This window comes from Staurois parvus, unplaced genomic scaffold (genome assembly GCF_062004578.1).
Source record: "Staurois parvus isolate SC_StPar_1 unplaced genomic scaffold, SC_StPar_1.0 ptg000272l, whole genome shotgun sequence".
Taxonomy (NCBI): domain Eukaryota; kingdom Metazoa; phylum Chordata; class Amphibia; order Anura; family Ranidae; genus Staurois; species Staurois parvus.
The window spans coordinates 3466233-3490984 of NW_028318068.1; the positions used below are offsets into that span (position 1 = coordinate 3466233).

The window sequence follows — 24752 nt, forward strand, 5'->3', positions numbered from 1 at the left end:
CTCCATTCATTGTCCAATCCCAGGTTGGGGGAAGGACAAGACCCGTGTGTGTTCCTTAACCACTACAGAATAAAGTTGGGTCTTCTGGCCCTGGCTTGGGGTTAGGATAGCACTTTGGTATTTATTTCAGGTACTTATATAGCATCATCAATTTACACAGCACTTTACATATATATTGTACATTCACATCAGTCCCTAACCCTCAAGGGGTGTACAATCTAAGGTCCCTAACTCACATTCATACATACACATACTAGGGACAATTTAGACGGGAGCCAATTAACCTCTCAGCATGTCTTTGGAGTGTGGGAGGAAACTGGAGTACCCGGAGGAAACCCACACAGGCACAGGGAGAACATGCAAACTCCAGGCAGGTGGTGCCGTGGTTGAGATTCGAACCGACGACCCGAGTACTGCCAGGCGGAAGTGCTAACCAGTTTTTTTTGTTGCCTTGAGCTGCTGTCTTTGAAGTCATTGAAGTAGTAAATTCACTTTGTGTGCAGAAATGGCTGACGAGCCTGTTTTCTCCTTTGCCAGGTCTTTCTGCAGCAGCAGGAATTGGCGTTGATGACCTCCGTAGGCTGTGTATTCTGCGGATGAGCTTTGTGAAGGGCTGGGGTCCCGATTACCCGAGGCAGAGTATAAAGGAGACCCCATGCTGGATCGAGATTCACTTACACCGCGCTCTTCAACTGCTGGACGAAGTTCTTCACACCATGCCCATCGCAGACCCCCAACCTCTGGACTGATGAACTCCCAACTAGGGGTGCCATCACAAATGTATCCGTTACATTTTCAGGATGGAGGACTGAAAGCGCAATCATGTCTGTAATCATGATAAGATATATATATAAATAGATATATATATAAAACTATATGCACATAACTTCTCCCGCTTACTCCAGGTCCAGATTCATACTTTTACTTGGGGCCCTAACATTTGTCTAACAAATTTTTCTCCCACTTGATTTGGCCTGACATTACATATAATGAAATACCCATTTTTAAAAAAATCTTTTTTTTTTTTTTAACTCTTCCGTCAAAAATGTGTTGTAAAGAGGCATTTTTGTTAAAGAACTGTTAAGCAGCTTTTTTCATTGAAACTGGCCACAGCCACCTTTGTTTATTCTGGGGAATTACCCTTTTTTGTAGGGGGTGGGGGAGAGTTGTTAGGGTCCTAATGTCTGCAAGTCAGGCACATGTGACATTCAGAAACCCCATGACCTGTCTATAACCACACCTTAGCATGTGCGTAGGTCTGCACTAGGTAACACGATTTCTGCTCACATAGTAGAATACGCTCTTCACGTGCATAGTGGACAAGCCGGACACAAACTTTTTGGTTTTTTTGTTTTTTTTTTTGTTCAGGTTGTCCAATACTGGACTGCATTTTAAATGCTGTACAGCAAAGAGCTGCATTTAGAGCGGCTCCTTATATCAAACCGATACTCCTCATCGTTCGATCTCCAGACACTCGGCCTGCAGGAAAATCCAATGATTTGATTATACAGTGATGTGTGAATTAAATATTCATTAGCTGCAGACAGCAGCAGTTTAATCTTGCAGTTATGAGTCAGAATGAAATTGGTATCCCGCACTGCAGGACCACACCGAATCTTCAGGAAGAAGGGCGAGAGGCGCAGATAGATATATGCAGAATCTGGGTGAAACATGCTTCATTGTGAAATGTCCTGGGGTTAGCGGATTGCCATTAATTGGCTGCTTCACGTCATCAGAGTCCATGATCTGTTATGGAGGCAGAAAACCAACTACGCTGTTAGGCTAGGCTCACACCTATGCAGTTTGCGTTTGATCCGTTTCTGCAGTGCGCTCTCCGGTTTTGCACATGCTTTTTTTGATGCATTTTTTTTCCAACTTGTTGCTGGGTAGATTAAAACACATCAAAATCACACTACATGCATTTCTGCAGCATCTTCATTAAAGTCTATTGAACCAAAAATGCAATGTTTTGCATTTAAGAAAAAAAAAATCCCTGACCCTTTCCAAAAAGCGCATCGGGTGAAAACGTGCTGTGAACATGTCCAATAGGAAATCATGTTAAATGGACTGCTGTGCGTTTCTGCAAAACGCATAGGTGTGAACCTAGACTTAGGCCTTAGACTTATGTGGTTTTTGATGCATTTTTTTTTCCAACTTGCTGCTGGGTAGATTAACCTCTTCACGCCGGCTGAACGCAAATCTGTGGCCTCCCGGCGTCTGGACCTAGACGCCGAGCGGCCGCACATTTGCGTTCTATTAAAAAAAGGCCATATGTGCTCAGAGCGCACGCCCTGCGCACTCCTAGCACACATGTCTGGTACTCACTAAAAGGTCCCGATCTCCTTGCAATCTGGACCTTTCCCGATCGTGACGACGCGTCACGGCGGTCACATGACTCTAAACCCCGCCCCCCCGGCTTCTGACACTTTTAAAGGGCCACTAGGCGCCGGCGTGAAGGGGTTAAAACACAGAATGCATCACAAACGCACTACATGCATTTCTGCAGTATCTCTATTGAAGTCTATTGAACCAAAAATGCAATGTTTTGCATTTAAAAAAAAAAGTCCCTGACCCTTTCCAAAAAACGAATCGGGTGAAAACGCAATGTGAATGTGTCCCATAGGAAATCATGTTAAATGGACTGTTGTGCGTTTCTTCAAAACGCATAGGTGTAAACCTAAACTTAGGCCTGGTTCACAGGTGGGGCACCTTCACATCTGTCAGTTTTCAGCTGCTGTGTTTTTGGAAAGGGTCAGGGACATTTTTTTTTTTTCCTGCAGCAGATTGTATTTTTGGTGCAATAGACTTCAATGGAATCGCACCAGAAATGCAAGTGTTGCGTTTTTGATGTGTTTTACATTTTCCAAGTTGTTGCTACTTTGAAAAGGTTGCTGCACTACTTTGATGCCACTCTGATGTGGCTCTACACTATTGCACTCAAGTCGCATCAAAGTAGTGCATGAACATCATCAAAGTTGCTGCGACTTAGTAAAAGGTGCCTGATCTACTTTGATGCGATTTTATGCATTTTGGCACTAAAAGTTGCATCAAAGTCGCACTCAATAATTTTCTATTGCAAAAAAAATCCCCAGCAAAATGCTTCAAAAACATCCCAGAAAAACACATTGCAACACACATAGGCCCTATTAAAGCAGAGATAATCTATTTTTTTTTTTAAGTTTTATGCCAAACTTTCTAAACAGTGGCCCAGTTTACTGTTCTCCAGTCTTTAGGGGGTTGGACTTTGGCAATTAGGAGTGGAAAAGGTTCTGACGTCAACGGGGAAAAGACAACGCCCCATCTTTGGTGTCAGTGGGAGGAATTGTACTCCATTGATGGGGAAAAAAGTTCCTATCATTGTTATGAGTAGGAGGGATAGTGCCCCATCATTGGTGTCATTGGACCCATTGGGAGGAATTGTGCCCCATCATTGGTGTCAATGGGCGGATTTGTACCCCATCATTGGTGCCGGGGGTAGAATTTTTCCCCATTCTTGGTATCGGTGGATGAAATAGCCCAAGGGCCGGATAAAAGGAAACAAAGGGCCACAGTTTGGAGACCATTACCTTAAACAATGCCATAGTTATACACTACCAGACAAGTATTTTTGACTTCCTTCCCAAGATGCTCAGCTCTCATCAGCTTACAGCAATAGGATCAGGTGATTTTCAGTTTAATAAAAAAAAAAATGAATAGGTATAACCAAAATGGACTGCGATGAAAATACAGGCATTCTCTAAGTTGCAAACATCTGACTTGCGACTCGTACGTAAAGCGGAGTTCCACCCAAAAGGGGAAGTTCCGCTTTAATTCTTTGTCCCCTGCTCTCCATTAAGGATTAGCACCTTTGGGGAGCGGGTACTCGAATTCCACTTTTGCTGCGATCAGAAGCGGAGGTTGTCCTCCCTCCCCGTAGTTTTTTGGGACATGTGACAGGTCCCAGAAGACTACAGGGCCATTCACAAAGCGCAGCACTTCTCGCGCATGTGCAGTGGGCACCCGGCTGTGAAGCTGCAAGCTGTCACAGCCGGATGCCCACACTGAAGATGCCGGCGCTGGGGAGAGAAGATGGCTGGTAAAACCAGCGGTGGTGAAGACATCGCGGGTCCGAGGGACAGGTAAGTGTCTGTGTTTTAAAAGTCAGCAGCTACAGTTTTTGTAGCTGCTGACTTTTTTTTTTCAGCTGGAACTCCGCTTTAAGAACGGAGGCACCGTGACATCACGCTGGTCCCGGAAACTGGAGCGGTCATCTTGCTGCTCACAGCATGCTGCCACCTACTGTCTGGTGGACCTTTCAGCAATCATACATCACAGCATGGCCAGTTAACCCTTCCCTGTGCTATCCAATACGTTAATAAAAAAAAATGGGGGCTGGAGTTGCACGTAAAAAATGTACCTGTTCCAACTTGCATACAAATTCAACAAACCTACAGAACCTATCTTGTTTGTAACCTGGGTACGGCCTGTAGGGGGAAACAATTAGAGTGAGGAAAGCTGCAGTTGGTTTCTGTAACATTTATCGTGAAAACACAAAGGCCTGTTGTATGCGATGAAAGATTAAACTCTTTGTAAGGGGGGACATGTTCAGCTATAGTGGAACAGACTGTATAAAGTGGACAGCGGAGTCTACGGTAGAACAACGACATAACTAACCCTTCTAGTGAGATAATAGCTACATAGTATACATCCTTCAGGATGGAAGAGGTGGATGCATGATTGGAGAACCTGGCATGGACAAAGTCCAGACACCTAAAAGGGGGGGTTCATATACAATAAATACACTCTTATGGAAGATTGCCAGATTTTAAAGACTAAATTCTGAATTCAAAACGTGTTATGATGTGAATACGGATACTTAAAGGAACTTAAACCACAGAATAAGTGTACTTTGTGTTTTGTGAACTCTTAGGCCTCTTGCATACAGTACTGATGTTTAAGCATTCGCATTTCTAGACGTAAATTCAGGCATTTGTTTTGTGCACACAAATTACTGACTAGAGATGCAAATTTTTTTTTTCGCGCGCCTGTGTGTACAGCCACATTGTAAACAATGGGCTGCATTTTAAATCAGAAAAAAAACCACCGTAATGAGCTTTCTCAAGCTGCAGTGTGCAAGAGGCCCTATTTTTTATTTTTTTTAAAATAATAAACATGTTATATTTACCTGCTTTGTGCAACAGTTTTACACAGGGCAGCTCCGATCCTCCTCTTCTGGGGTCCTCCACCAGTGTTCCTGGTAAGTCCTCCACTCAATGAGTGTCCCCCATAGGAAGCCACACTCATTGAGTGGAGGAGGAACCAGGAATGCTGGTGGAGGACCCCAGAAGAGGAGGATCGGAGCTGCCCTGTGCAAAACTGTTGCACAAAGCAGGTAAATATAACATGTTTATTATTAAAAAAAGCCACCACTTCCTATAGGGGCACTCATGCCTTCTTGATCCCGAGCCGTGCTGCTTGTGTCTATAGAGGATCTTGTGAATATTGGAATTATATCAGTAAGTGAACTTTTTTTTTTTTTTTTCTTTTTAACTCCATGACCTGCAAACTGACCTGTGATCTGATCAGGTTTAGCAGCTCACAATTTTATTTTGAAGTTGTGCCTTTTGTGGCACTTCCCCCTACTTTTTCCTTTGGAATGCCATTGACACGCATGATGATTTTTATAACGCATTTTATGGTTGATTTTGCCAATTGAATTTATTGTTTTAAAAAGAAGACAAGGGTGGTGATTGAGTTACTACCATCTCTGCTGCCTTTGAAGATTACAAAACCCGTCAATCCTGTAGAATAATAATTCCAACACACTGTGCAATCATTTTTAGCTTCATATCTTTTCAGGAGTTCCATAACCTCTTCCATTCTTCAGTCCCGTACTAGAGCAGAGGTGGGATGGAAATGGTCAGCCCCTTTAAGATTTCTTTTTTTCCCCTTTTGGACTCTGAACAAATTAAGGTGTTAGATCATGTAATTCCTGTGTTCCTTTTTACACAAATAGTGCAAATGTATCCTTTTGCAGACTGTAATATTTCCCATTGTATATACCAAGTATTTTTTTTCTTCCTACGTTTCTGACTGGTCTTATCCTGTACTGACTGTACATGGGGCCACTCTTGTATCGGGCAGGAGATTCCAATTACCACATGCTATGGCGGTTCTATCATGTACTGAAGACCTTGTACATAATATATAAATTAGTCACAATGGTATGAAATATTCATCAGATGATATGTATGCTTTTTATCTAGATATTAGTACCACAACATACCTGATTGCATTACGCGTTTTATATACTGCAGCAGTTGTAGTGTCTTTTATTTGTTGACTTGTATAGTAGAAAGTGACTTGTGTTCTAACAAATTACTAATTCTCAATAAACAGCCATTTGTTTATTACCAGTGACTTGTTCTCTTTTTATTGAGGGAGTAAATGTAAGTCAGTGAGGGCCCTGAAAAATGTAGTCGTCGTGCCAGAAGAGTGACATATTGAAGCTTGAACCAGCGTTGCTTCAATCACTTTGAGACATTGTTCCAGCGTAAGTATGCATCTCAGCATGACTTCAATCACTTTGAGACATTGTTCCAGCGTAAGTATGCATCCAATCACTTTGAGACATTGTTCCAGCACAGGTATGCATCTCAGCGTGGTTTCAATCACTTTGAGACATTGTTCCAGAACACGTATGCATCTCAGCGTGGCTTCAGTCACTTTGAGACATTGTTCCAGCACAAGTATGCATCTCAGCGTGGCTTCAGTCACTTTGAGACATTGTTCCAGCACAGGTATGCATCTCAGCGTGGTTTCAATCACTTTGAGACATTGTTCCAGAACAAGAATACATCTCAGCGTGACTTCAATCACTTTGAGACATTGTTCCAGCACAAGTATGCATCTCAGGGTGGCTTCAATCACTTTGAGACATTGTTCCAGCACAAGTATGCATCTCAGGGTGGCTTCAATCACTTTGAGACATTGTTCCAGAACAAGAATACATCTCAGCGTGACTTCAATCACTTTGAGACATTGTTCCAGCACAAGTATGCATCTCAGGGTGGCTTCAATCACTTTGAGACATTGTTCCAGCACAAGTATGCATCTCAGGGTGGCTTCAATCACTTTGAGACATTGTTCCAGCACAAGTATGCATCTCAGCATGGCTTCAATCACTTTGAGACATTGTTCCAGAACACGTATGCATCTCAGCGTGGCTTCAGTCACTTTGAGACATTGTTCCAGAACACGTATGCATCTCCGCATGGCTTCAATCACTTTGAGACATTGTTCCAGAACACGTATGCATCTCAGCGTGGCTTCAGTCACTTTGAGACATTGTTCTTGAACAAGTATGCATCTCAACGTGGCTTCAATCACTTTGAGACATTGTTCCAGCACAAGTATGCATCTCAGGGTGGCTTCAATCACTTTGAGACATTGTTCCAGCACAAGTATGCATCTCAGCGTGGCTTCAATCACTTTGAGACATTGTTCCAGCACAAGTATGCATCTCAGCGTGACTTCAATCACTTTGAGACATTGTTCCAGAACAAGAATACATCTCAGCGTGACTTCAATCACTTTGAGACATTGTTCCAGCACAAGTATGCATCTCAACATGGCTTCAATCACTTTGAGACATTCTTTCAGCACAAGTATTCATCTCCGCGTGGCTTCAGTCACTTTGAGACATTGTTCCAGCACAAGTATGCATCTCAGCATGGCTTCAGTCACTTTGAGACATTGTTCCAGTACAAGTATGCATCTCAGCGTGGCTTCAATCACTTTGAGACATTGTTCCAGCATAAGTATGCATCTCAGCGTGGCTTCAATCACTTTGAGACATTGTTCCAGTACAAGAATACATCTCAGCGTGACTTCAATCACTTTGAGACATTGTTCCAGAACAAGAATACATCTCAGGGTGGCTTCAATCACTTTGAGACATTGTTCCAGAACAAGAATACATCTCAGCGTGACTTCAATCACTTTGAGACATTGTTCCAGCACAAGTATGCATCTCAACATGGCTTCAATCACTTTGAGACATTCTTTCAGCACAAGTATTCATCTCCGCGTGGCTTCAGTCACTTTGAGACATTGTTCCAGCACAAGTATGCATCTCAGCATGGCTTCAGTCAGTTTGAGACATTGTTCCAGTACAAGTATGCATCTCAGCGTGGCTTCAATCACTTTGAGACATTGTTCCAGCACAAGTATGCATCTCAGCAAAATCAAGAGAGTTGGATGACAACCTCCGTATTGAAGCACAAGCTTGCTTTAACCACTTGCCCTCCAGAGGATTTACCCCCCCCCCCCCCCGACTGGGCCATTTTTTTGCGATACGGTGCTGCATTACTTTAACTTACAATTGCGCGGTCATGCAACGCTGTACATAAATGAAATTTATGTCCTTTGTTTCACAAATAGAGCTTTCTTTTGGTGGTATTTAATCACCTCTGTGTTTATTTGTTGCTCTATAAACTAAAAAAGCCAATTTTTGAAACAAAAAAACAATATTTTGACCTTTTGCTATAAAACATATCCAATAAAATAAAAAAAAAAAATCAAATTTCATAAATTTAGGCCAAAATGTATGCAGCAGGCATTCTGACGCTGTGGGGGGAACTGACTAACATCCCCACTGACACCAATACAGTGATCAGTGCTAATAAAAAGCATTGACATTCTACTAATGACACTGGGCGATCAAAGGGTTAACTGCGTGCTGTGTGTGTTTTGCTAGGGAGACATGCTGTGCAGAGAGATGCAAAGCGGCATGTCCTTGCTGACAGGAGAGAGACCTGTGTCATTTACACACAAGTCTCTCCCCTGTCAGCTTTGCCCAAGTGCTGGCTAGGAACCACTGATTAGGACCTGGTGATTAACATCTCTAGCCACCAATAGCGACACGGGTAGGGCGGCATGTTCACCCCCTACCTGGAAATGCAAATCACGTATATATACTTGATTTTGCACAGCCGTGCCACCCTGTAGCAGTACTTCTGCTATAGGGCGGAGGGCAAGTGGTTAATTGCATTAACAACTGTAAAGCAGTTGGACAAAATTATGGAAACACCAGATAAGAGAACGAAAACCTTCTCTAATATGGTGTTGGACCACCTTTAGCATCCAAGATGGCCTGAATTGCCCTGGGAATTGATAAATCGAAGTCTTGGATGATAAATAATGGAATCTGATACCACTCTTCGTGCAAACATCACCCCAGCTCTCGCAGAGGTGCCGGAGGCAGAAAGTGAGCCCGAACTTTGTTCTCCAAACTTGATCATGGTCATGGTGGCTCCATGATATTGAGGTCTGGTGACTGCGGTGCCCAGGGAAGGTAAAAGGTTTCATCCGCATGCTCGTCAAACCACGATTTGACAACACCAGCCGTGTGAATGAGCATTATCGTCTTCTTGGTAAATGTGCTGTCTTCGGGAAACCATGTCTACACCATGGGGTGCACATGGTTCTCCAAAATATATACATAGTCACTGGTAGTGACTCTACCTTTCAAGGTGATGATGGGGCCTGCAGAATACTAAGATATGGTTGCCCAAATTTTGATTGCGCCACCACAATGCTTTATCGCTGGCAGAAGACAGTCCTGGTCGTAAGCCTGCGATGGTGTCTGCCGCACATAAACATGTCCGGTGGTTGGGAACAGTGTAAGTTTGATCATCGGACCATATTACAGTTTTCCATTGATTGTCTGTGAATTATGGGCGTTGCACCACTCTCCTCTTCTGAGCAATAATATCGGTCACTAGTGGTTTGGTAATTGCAGCTGGCCTGTGAATGTTTTGCTTGTAGAGTTCCCTCCGCACAGTTTTTGTGGACATGCGCTTTGGAAGACTAAGATTGAGCTCTGCAGTCACTTTTGCAGCAGTTGTTTTCTTATTCCAGGTCTGGCAGCAGCTTCAACATTGGGAACATGTTACATGTTCCACCCTAAAACTAAGGTTTATCCTTTAATGACACCCTAAAAGCAGGTCACAAACGCATTGTTTGCCTGCCTACTGTTAGAAACGCACTGCAGCCAGATCACATGGTACTGCTTGCAGTCTGTTGCCAACAGTAGTGCATGCACTACTTTTGGTGCAGTGTGATTTTAGCTAACTAAAAATGGCACAGAACTGCATGTGAATTCTTGTGCACGTATGATGTGGGAGGGGCAGAACTAGGAGTCCGTTGTGAAGTTTTCATGACAAGGAACCTGCTGATAGGAGAGAGCAGTGTGGCTCATCCATGTGCTCCTTCTCTTTCACTGTCCAGTCACAGGCTGGAACCTGCTGATAGGACAGGGCAGTGTGGCTCCTCCATGTGCAGCTTCTCCTTTCACTGTCCAGTCACAGGCTGGAACCTGCTGATAGAAGGAGAGAGCAGTGTGGCTCATCCATGTGCTGCTTCTCCTTTCACTGTCCAGTCACAGGCTGGAACCTGCTGATAGAAGGAGAGAGCAGTGTGGCTCATCCATATGCTGCTTCTCCTTTCACTGTCCAGTCACAGGCTGGAACCTGCTGATAGGAGAGAGCAGTGTGGCTCATCCATGTGCTGCTTCTCCTTTCACTGTCCAGTCACAGGCTGGAACCCGCTGATAGGAGAGAGCAGTGTGCCTCATCCATGTGCTGCTTCTCCTTTCACTCTCCAATCACAGGCTGGGGCAGGAACAAGACCTGTAAATGATATTTAACTGCTGAAAAGAAAAATCAGGTCCCCTGCCTGACAAGCTTGCGGTATGAGGCGGAGCTGTGTAAACAAAAAAACTGGATGGGCAGAATTACAAACACTCTGGCAGGTAAAACCTCTCCCACATATTCCATCTTTGTATTCTGGTGTTTGCCTGGAGCACAGCTTTAAGTCCTAGTCTATACAAGGATTCAGTTGTACATTTGTAGCTGATTCAACTTCAGCCTTCAGGGATTGCAGAGACCAGGCAAAGAACAAGATCTTCCACTTCCAGAAAAGCATCCTCTGTAAGCTTGAAATCTACAATAAAGTGGATTGGATGCTATTTGTGTGTCTTTGTACGTTCAGCTTGCTGTGATTCATAATTGTCAAAAGAGAAGAGCGGATGATCATACAGACTGAAATGGCTGTGATTCAAAGGATTTATTTAAACTAGCAGGTGTATGTGAGCTCATATGGATTTGTTTAAAAGCGAAATTAAACCCCAAACCAAAAATGTATTCTATTGCAGCTTACCAATCATTAGATGTGGCGGCTGCATTAGGGCTCATGTACACTGCGGCTGATAAACTGACGTTTAGGAGCTGTTCAGCGTTTTTTTCAGCAGCCCCTGAACTCTCCCTAATGTTCTCCTATGTGTCCGTGTACATATCTTCGTTTACAGTCAGTTGGGTTTACAGTCGTTTTTTGAATGCAACAAACTTGCGTTCAGGAGTAGATTTTGCCAGCGTTTCAAACACCAAATGCATGGAAATGCGATTAACCACGTTTGCGTTTAGAAGCGTTTAACTGTTCCATATCCAAATGCTGTCCAGAGCCTTTTTTCATCATCAGAAATGCATGCAAAGTGTTTTCCATGTATTCAAATGGACCCGGGACACCAGCGCAGTCAGTTGCAGGTTTCGCGTGTAGGAAAAATGGTAGAACGCGCCGCATTATGCTCATGATGGGATCCATAGTGAATACAACCAGAAAAGACCGGTCATAAGGAGCAGGGCCCTCGAACCCCTTGTGTATTGTATTGTTACTGTACTGTCTCGTCTCCCAGTATAATGTACAGCGCTGAGCAAACTGGCGCTATATAAATCCTGTATAATAATAATCATCTCAACACATACTGCTCTCTCTGCTTCTGCTCTCTCTATTCCTCTCAAAATGTCTGAAATAATTAATTTTTTACTATTTTTCAGCGCATTCTGGGCATTTGGGAAGGTCTCCTGAGGTTGTCTTTTAAAAATGTTTATAAACGCATACGCAGTATGTAAACGCAGCTAAACTGATGTTTTTAACCTAAGTTTTCCAGCTGTCAGTTTCCATCGTTCAGAAGAGTTTTCCAAATGCCCCGTGTACATGATCCGTTAGTTTCTTCCCCCCCCCCCCCCTCTGTTTTCGCCTGGTGATCTGGTCAGTAACACACCTCCTGTATTAGAGTGCCTACACTCTGGATGAATGAGCACAGGAGGGACAGCAGCACTGTTATTCTGGAGGAAGGGGGGAGTGTTAGATATACTAGCAGATTTGGATACACTAACAAATTGAAGCCAACTAATACTCTATAAGCAGTTACAGCAAACAGTTTTATCCCTTTTAGGATAAAGGTTTTGCATAAAAGCTGATCATTGTAAGCATATCTGTAAAGACTTGCTGGCTGGATCACCAAGTAAAGAAGATAAAAGAAAGTAAAAAAAAAAACGAATGCAGCCATAACATTTAAGAATTGGTAAGATTCAATATAATTTTACTTTTGGGTTTCCTAATGTATTAAAGCAGTATGAAATTTTTTTTCATCTCTTATAGGTGCCCTCAGGTGGGTTATGCTATAATGTGCTATTATGTATTGTATATTACTTATCTGTCCTAATGTGCCCTTCAGCACTGTCACAGATCCCGCGGGACTCGGGTGCTTCCATCTTTGCCCAGGTTACATAGGTTGAAAAAAAGACACATCCATCCTCTTCAATTTCTTCTCAGGTTCTGTCTGTTTGGTTGCTTGAATGGCTTCTCCGCGATGTCATTCCCACACATGTGCACAGGAGTCATATCATTGTGGCACAGTTCAGGTGCCCTAAACGTATACTGAGCTGAACATGACAGTTGACAGACAGGAGGAAACCATTAAAACAGAAGACTGATGGGGTCTCTTCTGTCAGAAAACCCTGCTTGTCAGCTTTAAAAAAAAGACTTTAGAGTCGGCCATACACGGGTTGAATTCTGAAAGAATTTTCTTTCGAAAATCTGTTCTAAGAATTTTCATTTGAATTTCTCACAGCTGATATTTGAGTGAACATTGAATTTGAGTGATTGGGCATGTTGGAAATTTTTTGAAAAACGAACAAATTTCTACTCAATGATGGGAGAATCGTGCGAGAACTGTTATTGACAAATGGACCCTAAAGTATAACTAAAGGCAAAACCTTTGTTTTAGTTTTTGTTGGTGGAGAGTGAACTGCTCTGGGGTTTTTATTGCTGTCTGTGCCCATGTTACAGACATTCACCCTATATGTCATGTTTTCTGTTATCTGAGCGTGAAAGTGAAGAAAATCCCAGATTTTGGAGTGTCACCAGAACAGGAATATTCCAATGGGGACAACCATGGATTTCCTCATTAAGAAGGGATTTCCTCCCACTTCCTGTCTCAGATATGGGACAAGAAATGAAATCTCCCCACTGATAGGGGTTTTAACCCTCCCTGACTCTATCCAAAATAATAATAAAATGTTTTGCCTTTAGTGGTCTAATGCAGACCATACATGAGCCGAATTCTGAAAGAACTTTTTTTCCCAAATCGTAACTAAGAATTTTTTTTCAAATTTCGCACCATTAATGGGCCGCAACCTCGGCTGATTTTCATGCGGCCATTGAAGTTGAGTGATCCGGCATGTTGTAAATATTTTGAAAAATGAACAAATGTCTAATCAATGATGGGAGAATCGTGCGAGAAATAGAATCGAGAAATAGAATCGTAACAAGAAAGGAGCATGAGCTAACACAATTCTAACATTTTTGGCTCTATATACCACCACAATGGATTTGAAATGAAATGAACAAGATGTGCTTTAACTGCAGACTGTCAGCTTTAATTTGAGGGTATTTACATCCAAATCAGGAGAACGGTGTAGGAATTACAACAGTTTGCATATGTGCCTCCCACTTGTTAAGGGACCAAAAGTAATGGGACATTTGGCTTCTCAGCTGTTCCATGGCCAGGTGTGTGTTATTCCCTCATTATCCCAATTACTATGAGCAGATAAAAGGTCCAGAGTTCATTTCAAGTGTGCTATTTGCATTTGGAATCTGATGCTGTCAACTCTCAAGATGAGATCCAAAGAGCTGTCACTATCCGTGAAGCAAGCCATCATTAGGCTGAAAAAACAAACCCATCAGAGAGATAGCAAAAACATTAGGCGTGGCCAAAACAACTGTTTGGAACATTCTTAAAAAGAAGGAACGCACCGGTGAGCTCAGCAACACCAAAAGACCCGGAAGACCACGGAAAACAATTGTGGTGGATGACCGAAGAATTCTTTCCCTGGTGAAGAAAACACCCTTCACAACAGTTGGCCAGATCAAGAACACTCCAGGAGGTAGGTGTATGTGTGTCAAAGTCAACAATCAAGAGAAGACTTCACCAGAGTGAATACAGAGGGTTCACCACAAGATGGAAACCATTGGTGAGCCTCAAAAACAGGAAGGCCAGATTACAGTTTGCAAACGACAACTAAAAAAGCCTTCACAGTTCTGGAACAACATCCTATGGACAGATGAGACCGAGATCAACTTGTACCAGAGTGATGGGAAGAGAAGAGTATGGAGAAGGAAAGGAACTGCTCATGATCCTAAGCATACCACCTCATCAGTGAAGCATGGTGGTGGTAGTGTCATGGCGTGGGCATGTATGGCTGCCAATGGAACTGCTTCTCTTGTATTTATTGATGATGTGACTGCTGACAAAAGCAGCAGGATGAATTCTGAAGTGTTTCGGGAATATTATCTGCTCATATTCAGCCAAATGCTTCACACTCATTGGACACCGCTTCACAGTGCAGATGGACAATGACCCAAAGCATACTGCAAAAGCAACCAAAGAGTTTTTTAAGGGAAAGAAGTGGAATGTTATGCAATGGCCAAGTCAATCACCTGACCTGAATCCAATTGAGCATGCATTTCACTTGCTGAAGATAAAACTGAAGGGAAAATGTCCCAAGAACAAGCAGGAACTGAAGATAGTTACAGTAGAGGCCTGGCAGAGCATCACCAGGGATGAAACCCAGCGTCTGGTGATGTCTATGCGTTCCAGACTTCAGGCTGTAATTGACTGCAAAGGATTTGCAACCAAGTATTAAAAAGTGAAAGTTTGATTTATGAATATTCTGTCCCATTACTTTTGGTCCCTTAACAAGTGGGAGGCACATATGCAAACTGTTGTAATTCCTACACTGTTCACCTGATTTGGATGTAGATACCCTCAAATTAAAGCTGACAGTCTGCAGTTAAAGCACATCTTGTTAATTTCATTTCAAATCCATTGTGGTGGTGTATAGAGCCAAAAATGTTAGAATTGTGTCGATGTCCCAATATTTATGGACCTGACTGTATGTATGTGTAAAAATAATACAGCAGAATACTAAAAACTTATTTTGCAGTTTTATTTTTTTCCACTAGATGGCACTACCTCAGCACTAAACATTGCCACCTTATGATAGATGGAAATGTAGGGAAGTGTTAGAAGATAATCCTTGCTCTGGGTTCAGCTCATGAACATATTCAGTGACCAAGTGATACTGCGTGCATTTAAACCATAAAGAGGTGAGTGATCTCCAGTACAGCCTAGAGCGCCCGGGAATGTATTACCTTCACGGAGAACACAGATGTAACATTTCAGCAACTGAATTTGTTAACCTCTTGCTGCCCACGTAACGCATAAGTGCGATGGTAAACTGGGTGGGCTTTAACGCCCGTAAACCGCACATATGCGTCTATGGGTCCATTGCGCACTCCCAGCACAGAGTCTGAGCTGTTAAAGTTCCTGATCTGGAACCGACCAAATCGGCTCCCGATCACATGACCACCATAGCAGCCATTCACAGTGGTCACATGATTAGGCAAACCTTCCTGCCCCCTGAGAGTAAAACCCCAGGTAAAGGGACACTGGGATGGGTGGGAAGGGGTTAAGTTGCCAAGGCAGAGATGTTGGACTCTTCTCCCATGGCAAGTTACATGCATTGATGGGCTTTGCCTTGTGTTGGTGGCATCAGTTTGAGATGGCTCTAAGATCATTCAGAATTCATTGACAGGTCCAGCTGCTTCAAGCAAGGTTTGTATAGACTTTTATATAAATGCCAACTATGGGGTCTATGTACACGGCTCAAAAAAATTCAAGGAACACTTTGAAAACACATCAGATCTCAATGGGGAGAAATCTCCTGCTGGATCTCTACACTGATATGGACGGGGTGATGTGTGAGGAATTAAAGGACGCCCCATTGTTTGATGGAAATGAAAATTATCAACCTACAGAGGACTGAATTCAAAGACACCCACAAAATCAAAGTAAAAAAATGATGCAGCAGGCGAGTCCATTTTGCTGAAATTTAATTGCATCAACTCAGAAGGGTCCTCAGTAGTCTGTATGGCCCCCACGTGCTTGTATGCATGCCTGACAACGTCGGGGGAGGCTCCTAATGAGACGACGGATGGTGTCCTGGGGTATTTCCTCCCAGATCTGGACCAGGGCCTCACTGAGCTCCTGGAGAGTCTGTGGTGCAACCTGGCGGTGGTGGATGGACTGAAACATGACATCCCAGAGATGTTCTATTGGATTTAGGTCAGGCGAGCGTGGGGGCCATTCAGTGGTGGTATCAATTCCTTCATCCTCCAGGAACTGCCTGCATACTCTCCCCACATGAGGCCGGGCATTGTCCTGCAACAGGAGGAACGCAGGACCCACTGCACCAGCGTAGGGACTGACGATGCTTCCAAGGATTTCATCCCGATACCTAATGGCAGTCAGGGTGCCATTGTCTAGCCTGTAGAGGTCTGTGTGTCCCTCCATGGATATGCCTCCCCAGACCATCACTGACCCACCACCAAAACAGTCATGCTGAACGATGTTACAGGCAGCAGAACATTCTCCACGGCTTCTCCAGACCCTTTCATGTCTGTCACATGTGCTCAGGGTGAACCTGCTCTCATCTGTGAAAAGCACAGGGTGCCAGTGGTGGACCTGCCAATTCTGATGTTCAATGGCAAATGCCAATTGAGCTCCATGGTGCTGGGCAGTGAGCACAGGGCCCACTAGAGGACGTTGGGCCCTCGGGCCACCCTCATGAAGTCTGTTTCTGATTGTTTGGTCAGAGACATTCACACCAGTGGCCTTCTGGAGGTCATTTTGTAGGACTCTGGCAGTGATCATCCTGTTCCTCCTTGCACAAAGGAGCAGATACTGGTCCTGCTGATGGGTTAAGGACCTTCTATGGCCCTGTCCAGCTCTCCTAGAGGAACTGCCTGTCTCCTGGAATCTCCTCCATGCTCTTGAGACTGTGCTGGGAGGCACAGCAAACCTTCTGGCAATGGCACGTATTGATGTACCATCCTGGACGAGTTAGACTGCCCTTGCAACCTCTGTAAGGTCCAGGTAGCTCCTCATTCTATCAGTAGTGACACTGAACCTAGCCAAATGCAATACTAATGAACAGTCAGAAAAGATGAGTAGGGAAAAAAAATGTCAGTGGCCTCCACCTGTAAAACCATTCCTGTTTTGGGGGTCACCTTATTATTGCCCATCTAGTGCACCTGTTGTTCATTAACTCCAACATAGCTGAAACCGATTAACAACCCCCTCTGCTACTTAACTGACCAGATCAATATTCCAGAAGTTTCATTGACTCGATACTATACTCTGATTGATAAGTGTTTATTTAATTTTTTTGAGCAGTGTATATAAAATTTTCCATGCGGATCTCCTAAGCATTTGCACAGGCTCCATGAATGATTGCTGTATTGTGATGATCTCCAATGATCGTCATCTCCAACTAGTGGCCAAAATGTGGTATTTTCCTTAAATACCTCAGTAAAAAAAAAAAAATACATACATTATGGCCACTAGATGGCGCTGACCACCATTTTAGATCACTCTGTGGATTTTTTTTTTTCTTCAGATAATGGAGATTTACAAAAAACCGGAGCACTCAGAATCTGGTGAAGCCGTGCATGGTAGCCAATCCACTTCTAACTTCAGCTTGTTCAATTAAGCTTTGGCAATGAAACCTTGAAGATGATTGGTTTCTATGCGATCACATCCGCTCTCCCAGGACCCTGCATTCACTATATCTGGTCTCCCTGGACCCTGCATTCACTATATCCGCTCTCCCAGGACCCTGCATTCACTATATCTGGTTTCCCTGGACCCTGCATTCACTATATCCGGTCTCCCCGGACCCTGCATTCACTATATCTGGTCTCCCAGGACCCTGCATTCACTATATCCGCTCTCCCCGGACTCTGTATTCACTATATCTGGTCTCCCTGGACCCTGCATTCACTAGATCCGGTCTCCCCGGACCCTGCATTCACTATATCTGGTTTCCCCGGACCCTGCATTCATTATATACAGTTGCAAGAAAAAGTATGTGAACCCCTTGGGATTACTTGGAGTTTTGCATGAATTGGGCATAAAATGTGCTCTGAACGTCATCTAAGTCACAACAATAGAAGAACACAGTCTGCTGAACATAATACTACACAAACATTAGATATTACCATGTTTAATTGCACATAACATGTAAACATTCACAGTGCAGGGAGGACAAAGTATGTGAACCTTTGGATTTAATAACTGGTTGACCCTCCTTTGGCAGCAATAACCTCAACCAAACGTTTCCTGTAGTTGCAGATCAGACCTGCACAAGGATCTGGAGTCATTTTGGACCACTCCTCTTCACAAAACTGTTTCAGTGTAGCAATATTCTTGGGATGTCTGGTGTGAATCGCTCTCTTAAGGTCATGCCACAGCATTTCAATCGGGTTGAGGTCAGAACTCTGACTGGGCCACTCCAGAAGGCGTATTCTGTGCTGTTGCAGCCATTGTTTTGTTGAATTACTTGTATGCTTTGGGTCATTGTCCTGTTGCATCACCCATCCTCTGCAGAGCTTCAGTTGGCAGACAGATGGTCATACGTTTTCCTGCAAAATGTCTTGATAAACTCTGGAATTCATTTTCCCATCAATGACAAAAATCCGTCCAGGCCCTGAGGCAGCAAAGCAGCCCCAAACCATGATGCTCCCTCCGCCATGTTTTACAGTGGGGATGAGGTTTTGATGTTGGTGTGCTGTGCCTTTTTTTCTCCACACATAGTGTTGTGTGTTCTTCCCAAACAACTCAATCTTGGTTTCATCTGTCCACAGTATATTTTGCCAGTAGTGCTGTGGAACATCCAGGTGCTCTTTTGCAAACTTCAAACGTGCTGCAATATTCTTTTTTGGACAGCAATGGCTTCCTCCGTGGTGTCCTCCCATGTACTCCATTCTTGTTTAATGTTTTCCTTATTGTAGATGTGTCAACAAAAATGTTAGCATGTGCCAGAGATTTCTGTAGGTCTTTAGCTGACACTCTGGGATTTTTCTTTACCTCATGCAGCATTCCGTGCTGTACTCTTGCAGTCATTTTTACAGGACGACCCCGCCTAGGGAGAGTAGCAACAGTGCTAAACTTTCTCCATTTGTAGACAGTCTGTCTTACCGTGGACACATGAACATCGAGGCTTTTGGAGATATTTTTGTAACCCTTTCCAGCTTCATGCAAGTCAACAATTCTTGATCGTAGGTCTTCTGAGAGCTCTTTTCTGCGAGGCATGGTTCACATCAGACAGTGCTTCTTGAAACCAGTAAATCCAAAACAGGTGTGTGTTTTTTAAGGGCAGGACAGCTGTCAGCAACACATCCAATATCATCACACTGATTGGAGTCAAGGTTGGCTCACTCCTGGCTCCAATTAGCTCTGGGAGAAGTCATTAAGCTAGGGCCTCACATACTTTTTCCTTTCTGCACTGTGAATGTTTACATGTTATGTGCAATTAAACCATGGTAACATCTAATGTTTGTGTAGTATTATGTTCAGCAGACTGTGTTCTTCTATTGTTGTGACTTAGATGACGTTCGGAGCACATTTTATGCCCAATTCATGCAAAACTCCACGTAATCCCAAGGGGTTCACATACTTTTTCTTGCAACTGTATGGTCTCCCCGGACTCTGCATTCACTATATCCGGTCTCCCCGGACCCTGCATTCACTATATCTGGTCTCCCCGGACCCTGCATTCACTATATCTGGTCTCCCCGGACCCTGCATTCACTATATCCGGTCTCCCCGGACCCTGCATTCACTATATCCGGTCTCCCCGGACCCTGCTTTCACTATATCCGGTCTCCCCGGACCCTGCATTCACTATATCCGGTCTCCCCGGACCCTGCATTCACTATATCCGGTCTCCCCGGCTCCTGCATTCACTATATCTGGTCTCCTCGGACCCTGCATTCACTATATCTGGTCTCCCCGTCTCCTGCATTCACTATATCTGGTCTCCCCAGACCCTGCATTCACTATATCCGGTCTCCGCGGACCCTGTATTCACTATATCCGGTCTCCCCGGACCCTGCATTCACTATATCCCATCTCTCTGGACCCTGCATTCACTATATCTGGTCTCCCCGGACCCTGTATTCACTATATCCGGTCTCCCCGGACCCTGCATTCACTATATCCCATCTCTCTGGACCCTGCATTCACTATATCTGGTCTCCCCGGACCCTGTATTCACTATATCCGGTCTCCCCGGACCCTGCATTCACTATATCCCATCTCTCTGGACCCTGCATTCACTATATCTGGTCTCCCCGGACCCTGCATTCACTATATCCCATCTCTCTGGACCCTGCATTCACTATATCTGGTCTCCCTGGACCCCGCATTCACTATATCTGGTCTATCCGGATCCTGCACTGAATGTATTTCGTCTCCCACAGTACACACAACATAGAAATGAAATTATTTTAGTAAATATAAATTGCTAAATACCTTTTCTCATCAGCAGTTAGAACAGTCTTGTGACTTCTATCAATGTTCAGCAGAGCACTGGTTAAAGCTTGTGGGAGGAGTTTTCATTCTGCTCTAGGAGGATGCTGAACCCCTGACCTCTGTCTAGACAGTTCTGATTGGCCCTGTGCTGATCATAACCCAGTCAAATCACTCTCCCAAGAAAAGAAAAAAACCTCTCTAGCAATGCACACCTAACTGAGCATGTGCAGAGTGACTCCACACAGTATGTCTTATCAGGAGACAAGAAGGGGAGGATCAGAGAAGACAGGATCAAATGCCGTTTTTACACAATGCGGAGGGTTAACCCCTTAGGGTCTCCAGTGCGTATAACAAGCATGCTTTACTGCATATACAGACTGATTTTACTGTTGTGGGTTTAGTAACACTTTAAAGAGCTTTCTAGTAAACTTCAACATAGTTGCAGTATTTGCTGTATAGCATTAGCAGCTCGCTATTGATTTCCCTCGTCGCCTGGAATTGTTCTTTTAATGAGTGATACAGACAATTTTATAATGCCTTGTGGACTAGTGGACAGCCGTCTTGAACAGAGAATTGGAGGATGGGCAATAATTATTCCGTCCGTCTTCCTCTGCAATTCATTTTGGCTCTTTTGTTCGATTTCCGAGCCGGGTTATAGGCCAGGCTGAATCCTATTGTCCTGCAGGCTGCGCTTCATTTGCCAGGAGACAGAGATATCTGTGCAATGCGGGCAGAGTCTGATAGGCCGGCTGTGATTGATCCGGCCATCAAGCTATCTCAAGACGTGAGACGGGCAGCGAATTTACCGGCTGCCAAAACCGAAACCCACAGCAGGAAAGTCAATGCTGAAGTATGGCCTGGCCAAGCCGTCTGTCCATTGACAAGCAGACAGTAATGGTTATCTGGATGGGAGGATGGAAGGGAAGGCAGCGAGATTATCGCAGATGAAGGTTCAGGCTGAACTTTCCAGATACATCGGAGAACACATGCTGTGTGTGAACAATCAGGCTGTATATGTGATAAGTCCTCTTGCACATGGGCATCTGGGGGCTGTATGGTGTCAAATTTGGATATAAAGGCGTACCTCGGTTTACGAACCCCTCGGTTAACGTAATTTTCGGTTTACGAATGAAAATCCATTGAAAATAATGCCTCGATTTTACAAATGTTTTACTAATTTGTTTCGCAATACGAAGTGTATGTTGGTGCCGATTTTTAAATGCAAATGCCAGCATTTTTTTTTCTTTCCTATAACTCACAGAATTAGCTGTCACTTTCCCCGGTGCTAAAGGAAACTTTTTGTTTTTTTATCTCGGGAAACAAACTAAAAGGAAACATTGTTTCTTTTGTCTCGGGAAACAAACTAAAAGGAAACTTTGTTTTTTTATCTCGGGAAACAAACTAAAAGGAAACTTTGTTTTTTTATCTCGTGAAACAAGCTAAAAGGAAACATTGTTTCTTTTATCTCGGGAAACAAACTAAAAGGAAACATTGTTTTTTTATCTCGGGAAACAAACTAAAAGGAAACATTGTTTCTTTTGTCTCGGGAAACAAACTAAAAGGAAACATTGTTTTTTTTAACTCGGGGAAATAAACTAAAAGGAAACTTTCTTTCTTTTAGCTGGGGGGAAAGTGACAGCTGATTTTCTGAGCAATAGTGAAGGGAACAAAAAGCCGGTAATTACATTTAAAAACCAGCACAGACCTATAGTGACAGCGACTTTTTAAAAACTTTCTTCTGACCTCCTGAACGGATTAATTGGTTTTCAGTGCATTCCTACGGGAAACCGCATTTCAGTTTACAAATTTTTCACAATACGAAACATCCCAGAGAACGCATTAAATTCATAAACCGAGGTACACCTGTATATGAATAGTAAATCCTCCTGCTCCGCTATTTCAGATATATTTTACGAGGCTGCTGCTGACACCCAATCCTCTCCTTTTTAGATGGATGAATGATGAATCAATATATATATGGAGTAGCGCTGCTGAGACTTAAAAACATAATATTCAAAGTGCATACCTTATTGTGAACCAAAATAAAATAACTTATGCAATATAACCTGAATATTAGGTGATTCTATTACTCAGTGATTTCTATAGTGAAATATACATCATAATACAAGTGATTGTAATATAAGTGCAAATATTACAATATTCAGTGCTTTCAATATACACACACAGTGTGTGGTGACAAAAGTCCACAACAAGAAAGCAGTTTGACCAAGTGGAACTCAAACAGCATGTACAACTTGTCAGTGCTGGTGATGGGTGAGAATCCTACAATGGCTGATGTGCCTGCTCACCTTCCCCCTGCGACCCGGAGGGGCCAAAAAGCCTTTTGGATCACTCCAAGATCCTACTTGTTATCCACAATAGAAGTTACTTCACTGGCTCCAAAAAGGCTCACTCCTCCTCCTACTTATCCTCCACGGACAGACACCAGTGTATATATGTTTATATACTGATAAGGGTATGGACCATGAATAAGAACACAGAAGATCCTCCATAGTGTATTACCGTATATGACATTTATTATAGGCAAAAAACCGCCAAGTGCAAACTCATATTTAGCTGGAAAATACAGAGTATTAGTGACATTATCCATGGGTGTACTGCTGGGTCTCTGGAGTGCCAAGATGGCGCCAGACCGGAAGTACGTCACCACGTTGCTATGTCTACGGTGCTAGACTATTTTCTTCTTCTCTAGGGTAGAAGAAACCTTTCCATGCCACAGATCCAGGCCTCTGGTCTTCAACATGCCTGGGAGATAATGAGCTCCAACACTGCCTCCACTCATGGTAACAAAAGGCAAGAACCTTTCACAAGATCACCCCAAATATTTATATCCTTTCCCGGCATGCACCACCGGTAATTAACCTTCTAGTGTTTTTCCAGAGAGACATAAATATTCATAACTATTGTATCTGCTTGATCTATAGTGTTGAGCTGAATGTTCAAGTCGAAAGCAAGTCCGACTCAACCATCGGCCGTTTTTTCGCTGAACACACAAACGGTAAGGTCATTTTGCCCGCCTAGCGCCCCACAATGCACTGTGCTCTCACAGTGCATTTTGAGAGCCATGATTGGCCAAAACAAAGCACCTGACCACAGGAACTGTAAAGCATAGGCTCTTTTTAAACGCTGTCCTTTATTAAAATTCTCCACCACCCTGCCGATCATGTTCTTGCATTCCTAGATCTTCAGTCTGCTGCACTCCCTGGTGCAAATAAAAAATTCCCCAGACAGCTCCTCTTCCTGCTGTGCATGCTTGCTGCAGCCATATTCATTCCTATAGATGCATTTATTGTGCCTTCATGGTGACCCCAGAGATCCTGTGATGTGCAGAGAATCTAATAGGAATATATTGGGCCATGGACACTAGGAAAGGTGGTAGCCAGAATAAGGCTGTGCCATGCAGAACCTCAAAGTGAAGATCTCAGGAGAGAGGAAGATGGTAAGTATTTCACCATGCCTACTGCACTTGGGTGGGCTGGGGTAACTACTTAGGTAAGTGGCTGCCATACACAGTGATGTGGGGAACTTTTAAAGGAGAGCTTCACTAAAAGTGAAGTTGTTCTTTAAGAAAAACACTGCAATTGTACACTGCTCAAAAAAATGAAAGGAACACTTTGAAAACACATCAGATCTCAATGGGGATAAATGTCAACCTGAATATCAATGCTGATATGGACTGGGCAATGTGTTAGGAAGATACGGATGCCCTATCAATTGACCTACAGAGGACTGAATTCAGACACCCTGAAAATCAAAGTGAAAAATGATGCAGCAGGTGAGTCCATTTGCTGAAATTTCATTGCAGCACCTCAGAATGGTCCTCAGTAGTCTGTATGGCCCCCACGTGCTTGTATGCATGCCTGACAACGTCGGGGGAGGCTCCTAATGAGACAGTGGATGGTGTCCTGGGGGATTTCCTCCCAGATCTAGACCAGGGCATCACTGAGCTCCTGGACAGTCTGAGATGCAACCTGGC

The 24752-nt window shown here is 43.6% G+C and overlaps 1 protein-coding gene across 2 annotated transcripts in view; it reads left to right on the plus strand.

The window, feature by feature from the left end:
- The window catches only part of SMAD4 (SMAD family member 4), a 78937-nt gene extending 72545 nt beyond the window's left edge, over positions 1–6392 (plus strand). For both annotated transcript variants that reach the window (XM_089681615.1, XM_089681616.1), the window contains one exon: positions 538–6392. In XM_089681615.1, the coding sequence (XP_089537741.1) occupies positions 538–749 (212 nt within the window). In that variant the 3' untranslated portion in view covers positions 750–6392. The remainder of the gene's footprint in view (positions 1–537) is intronic.
- The last annotated feature ends 18360 nt before the right edge of the window (positions 6393–24752 follow it).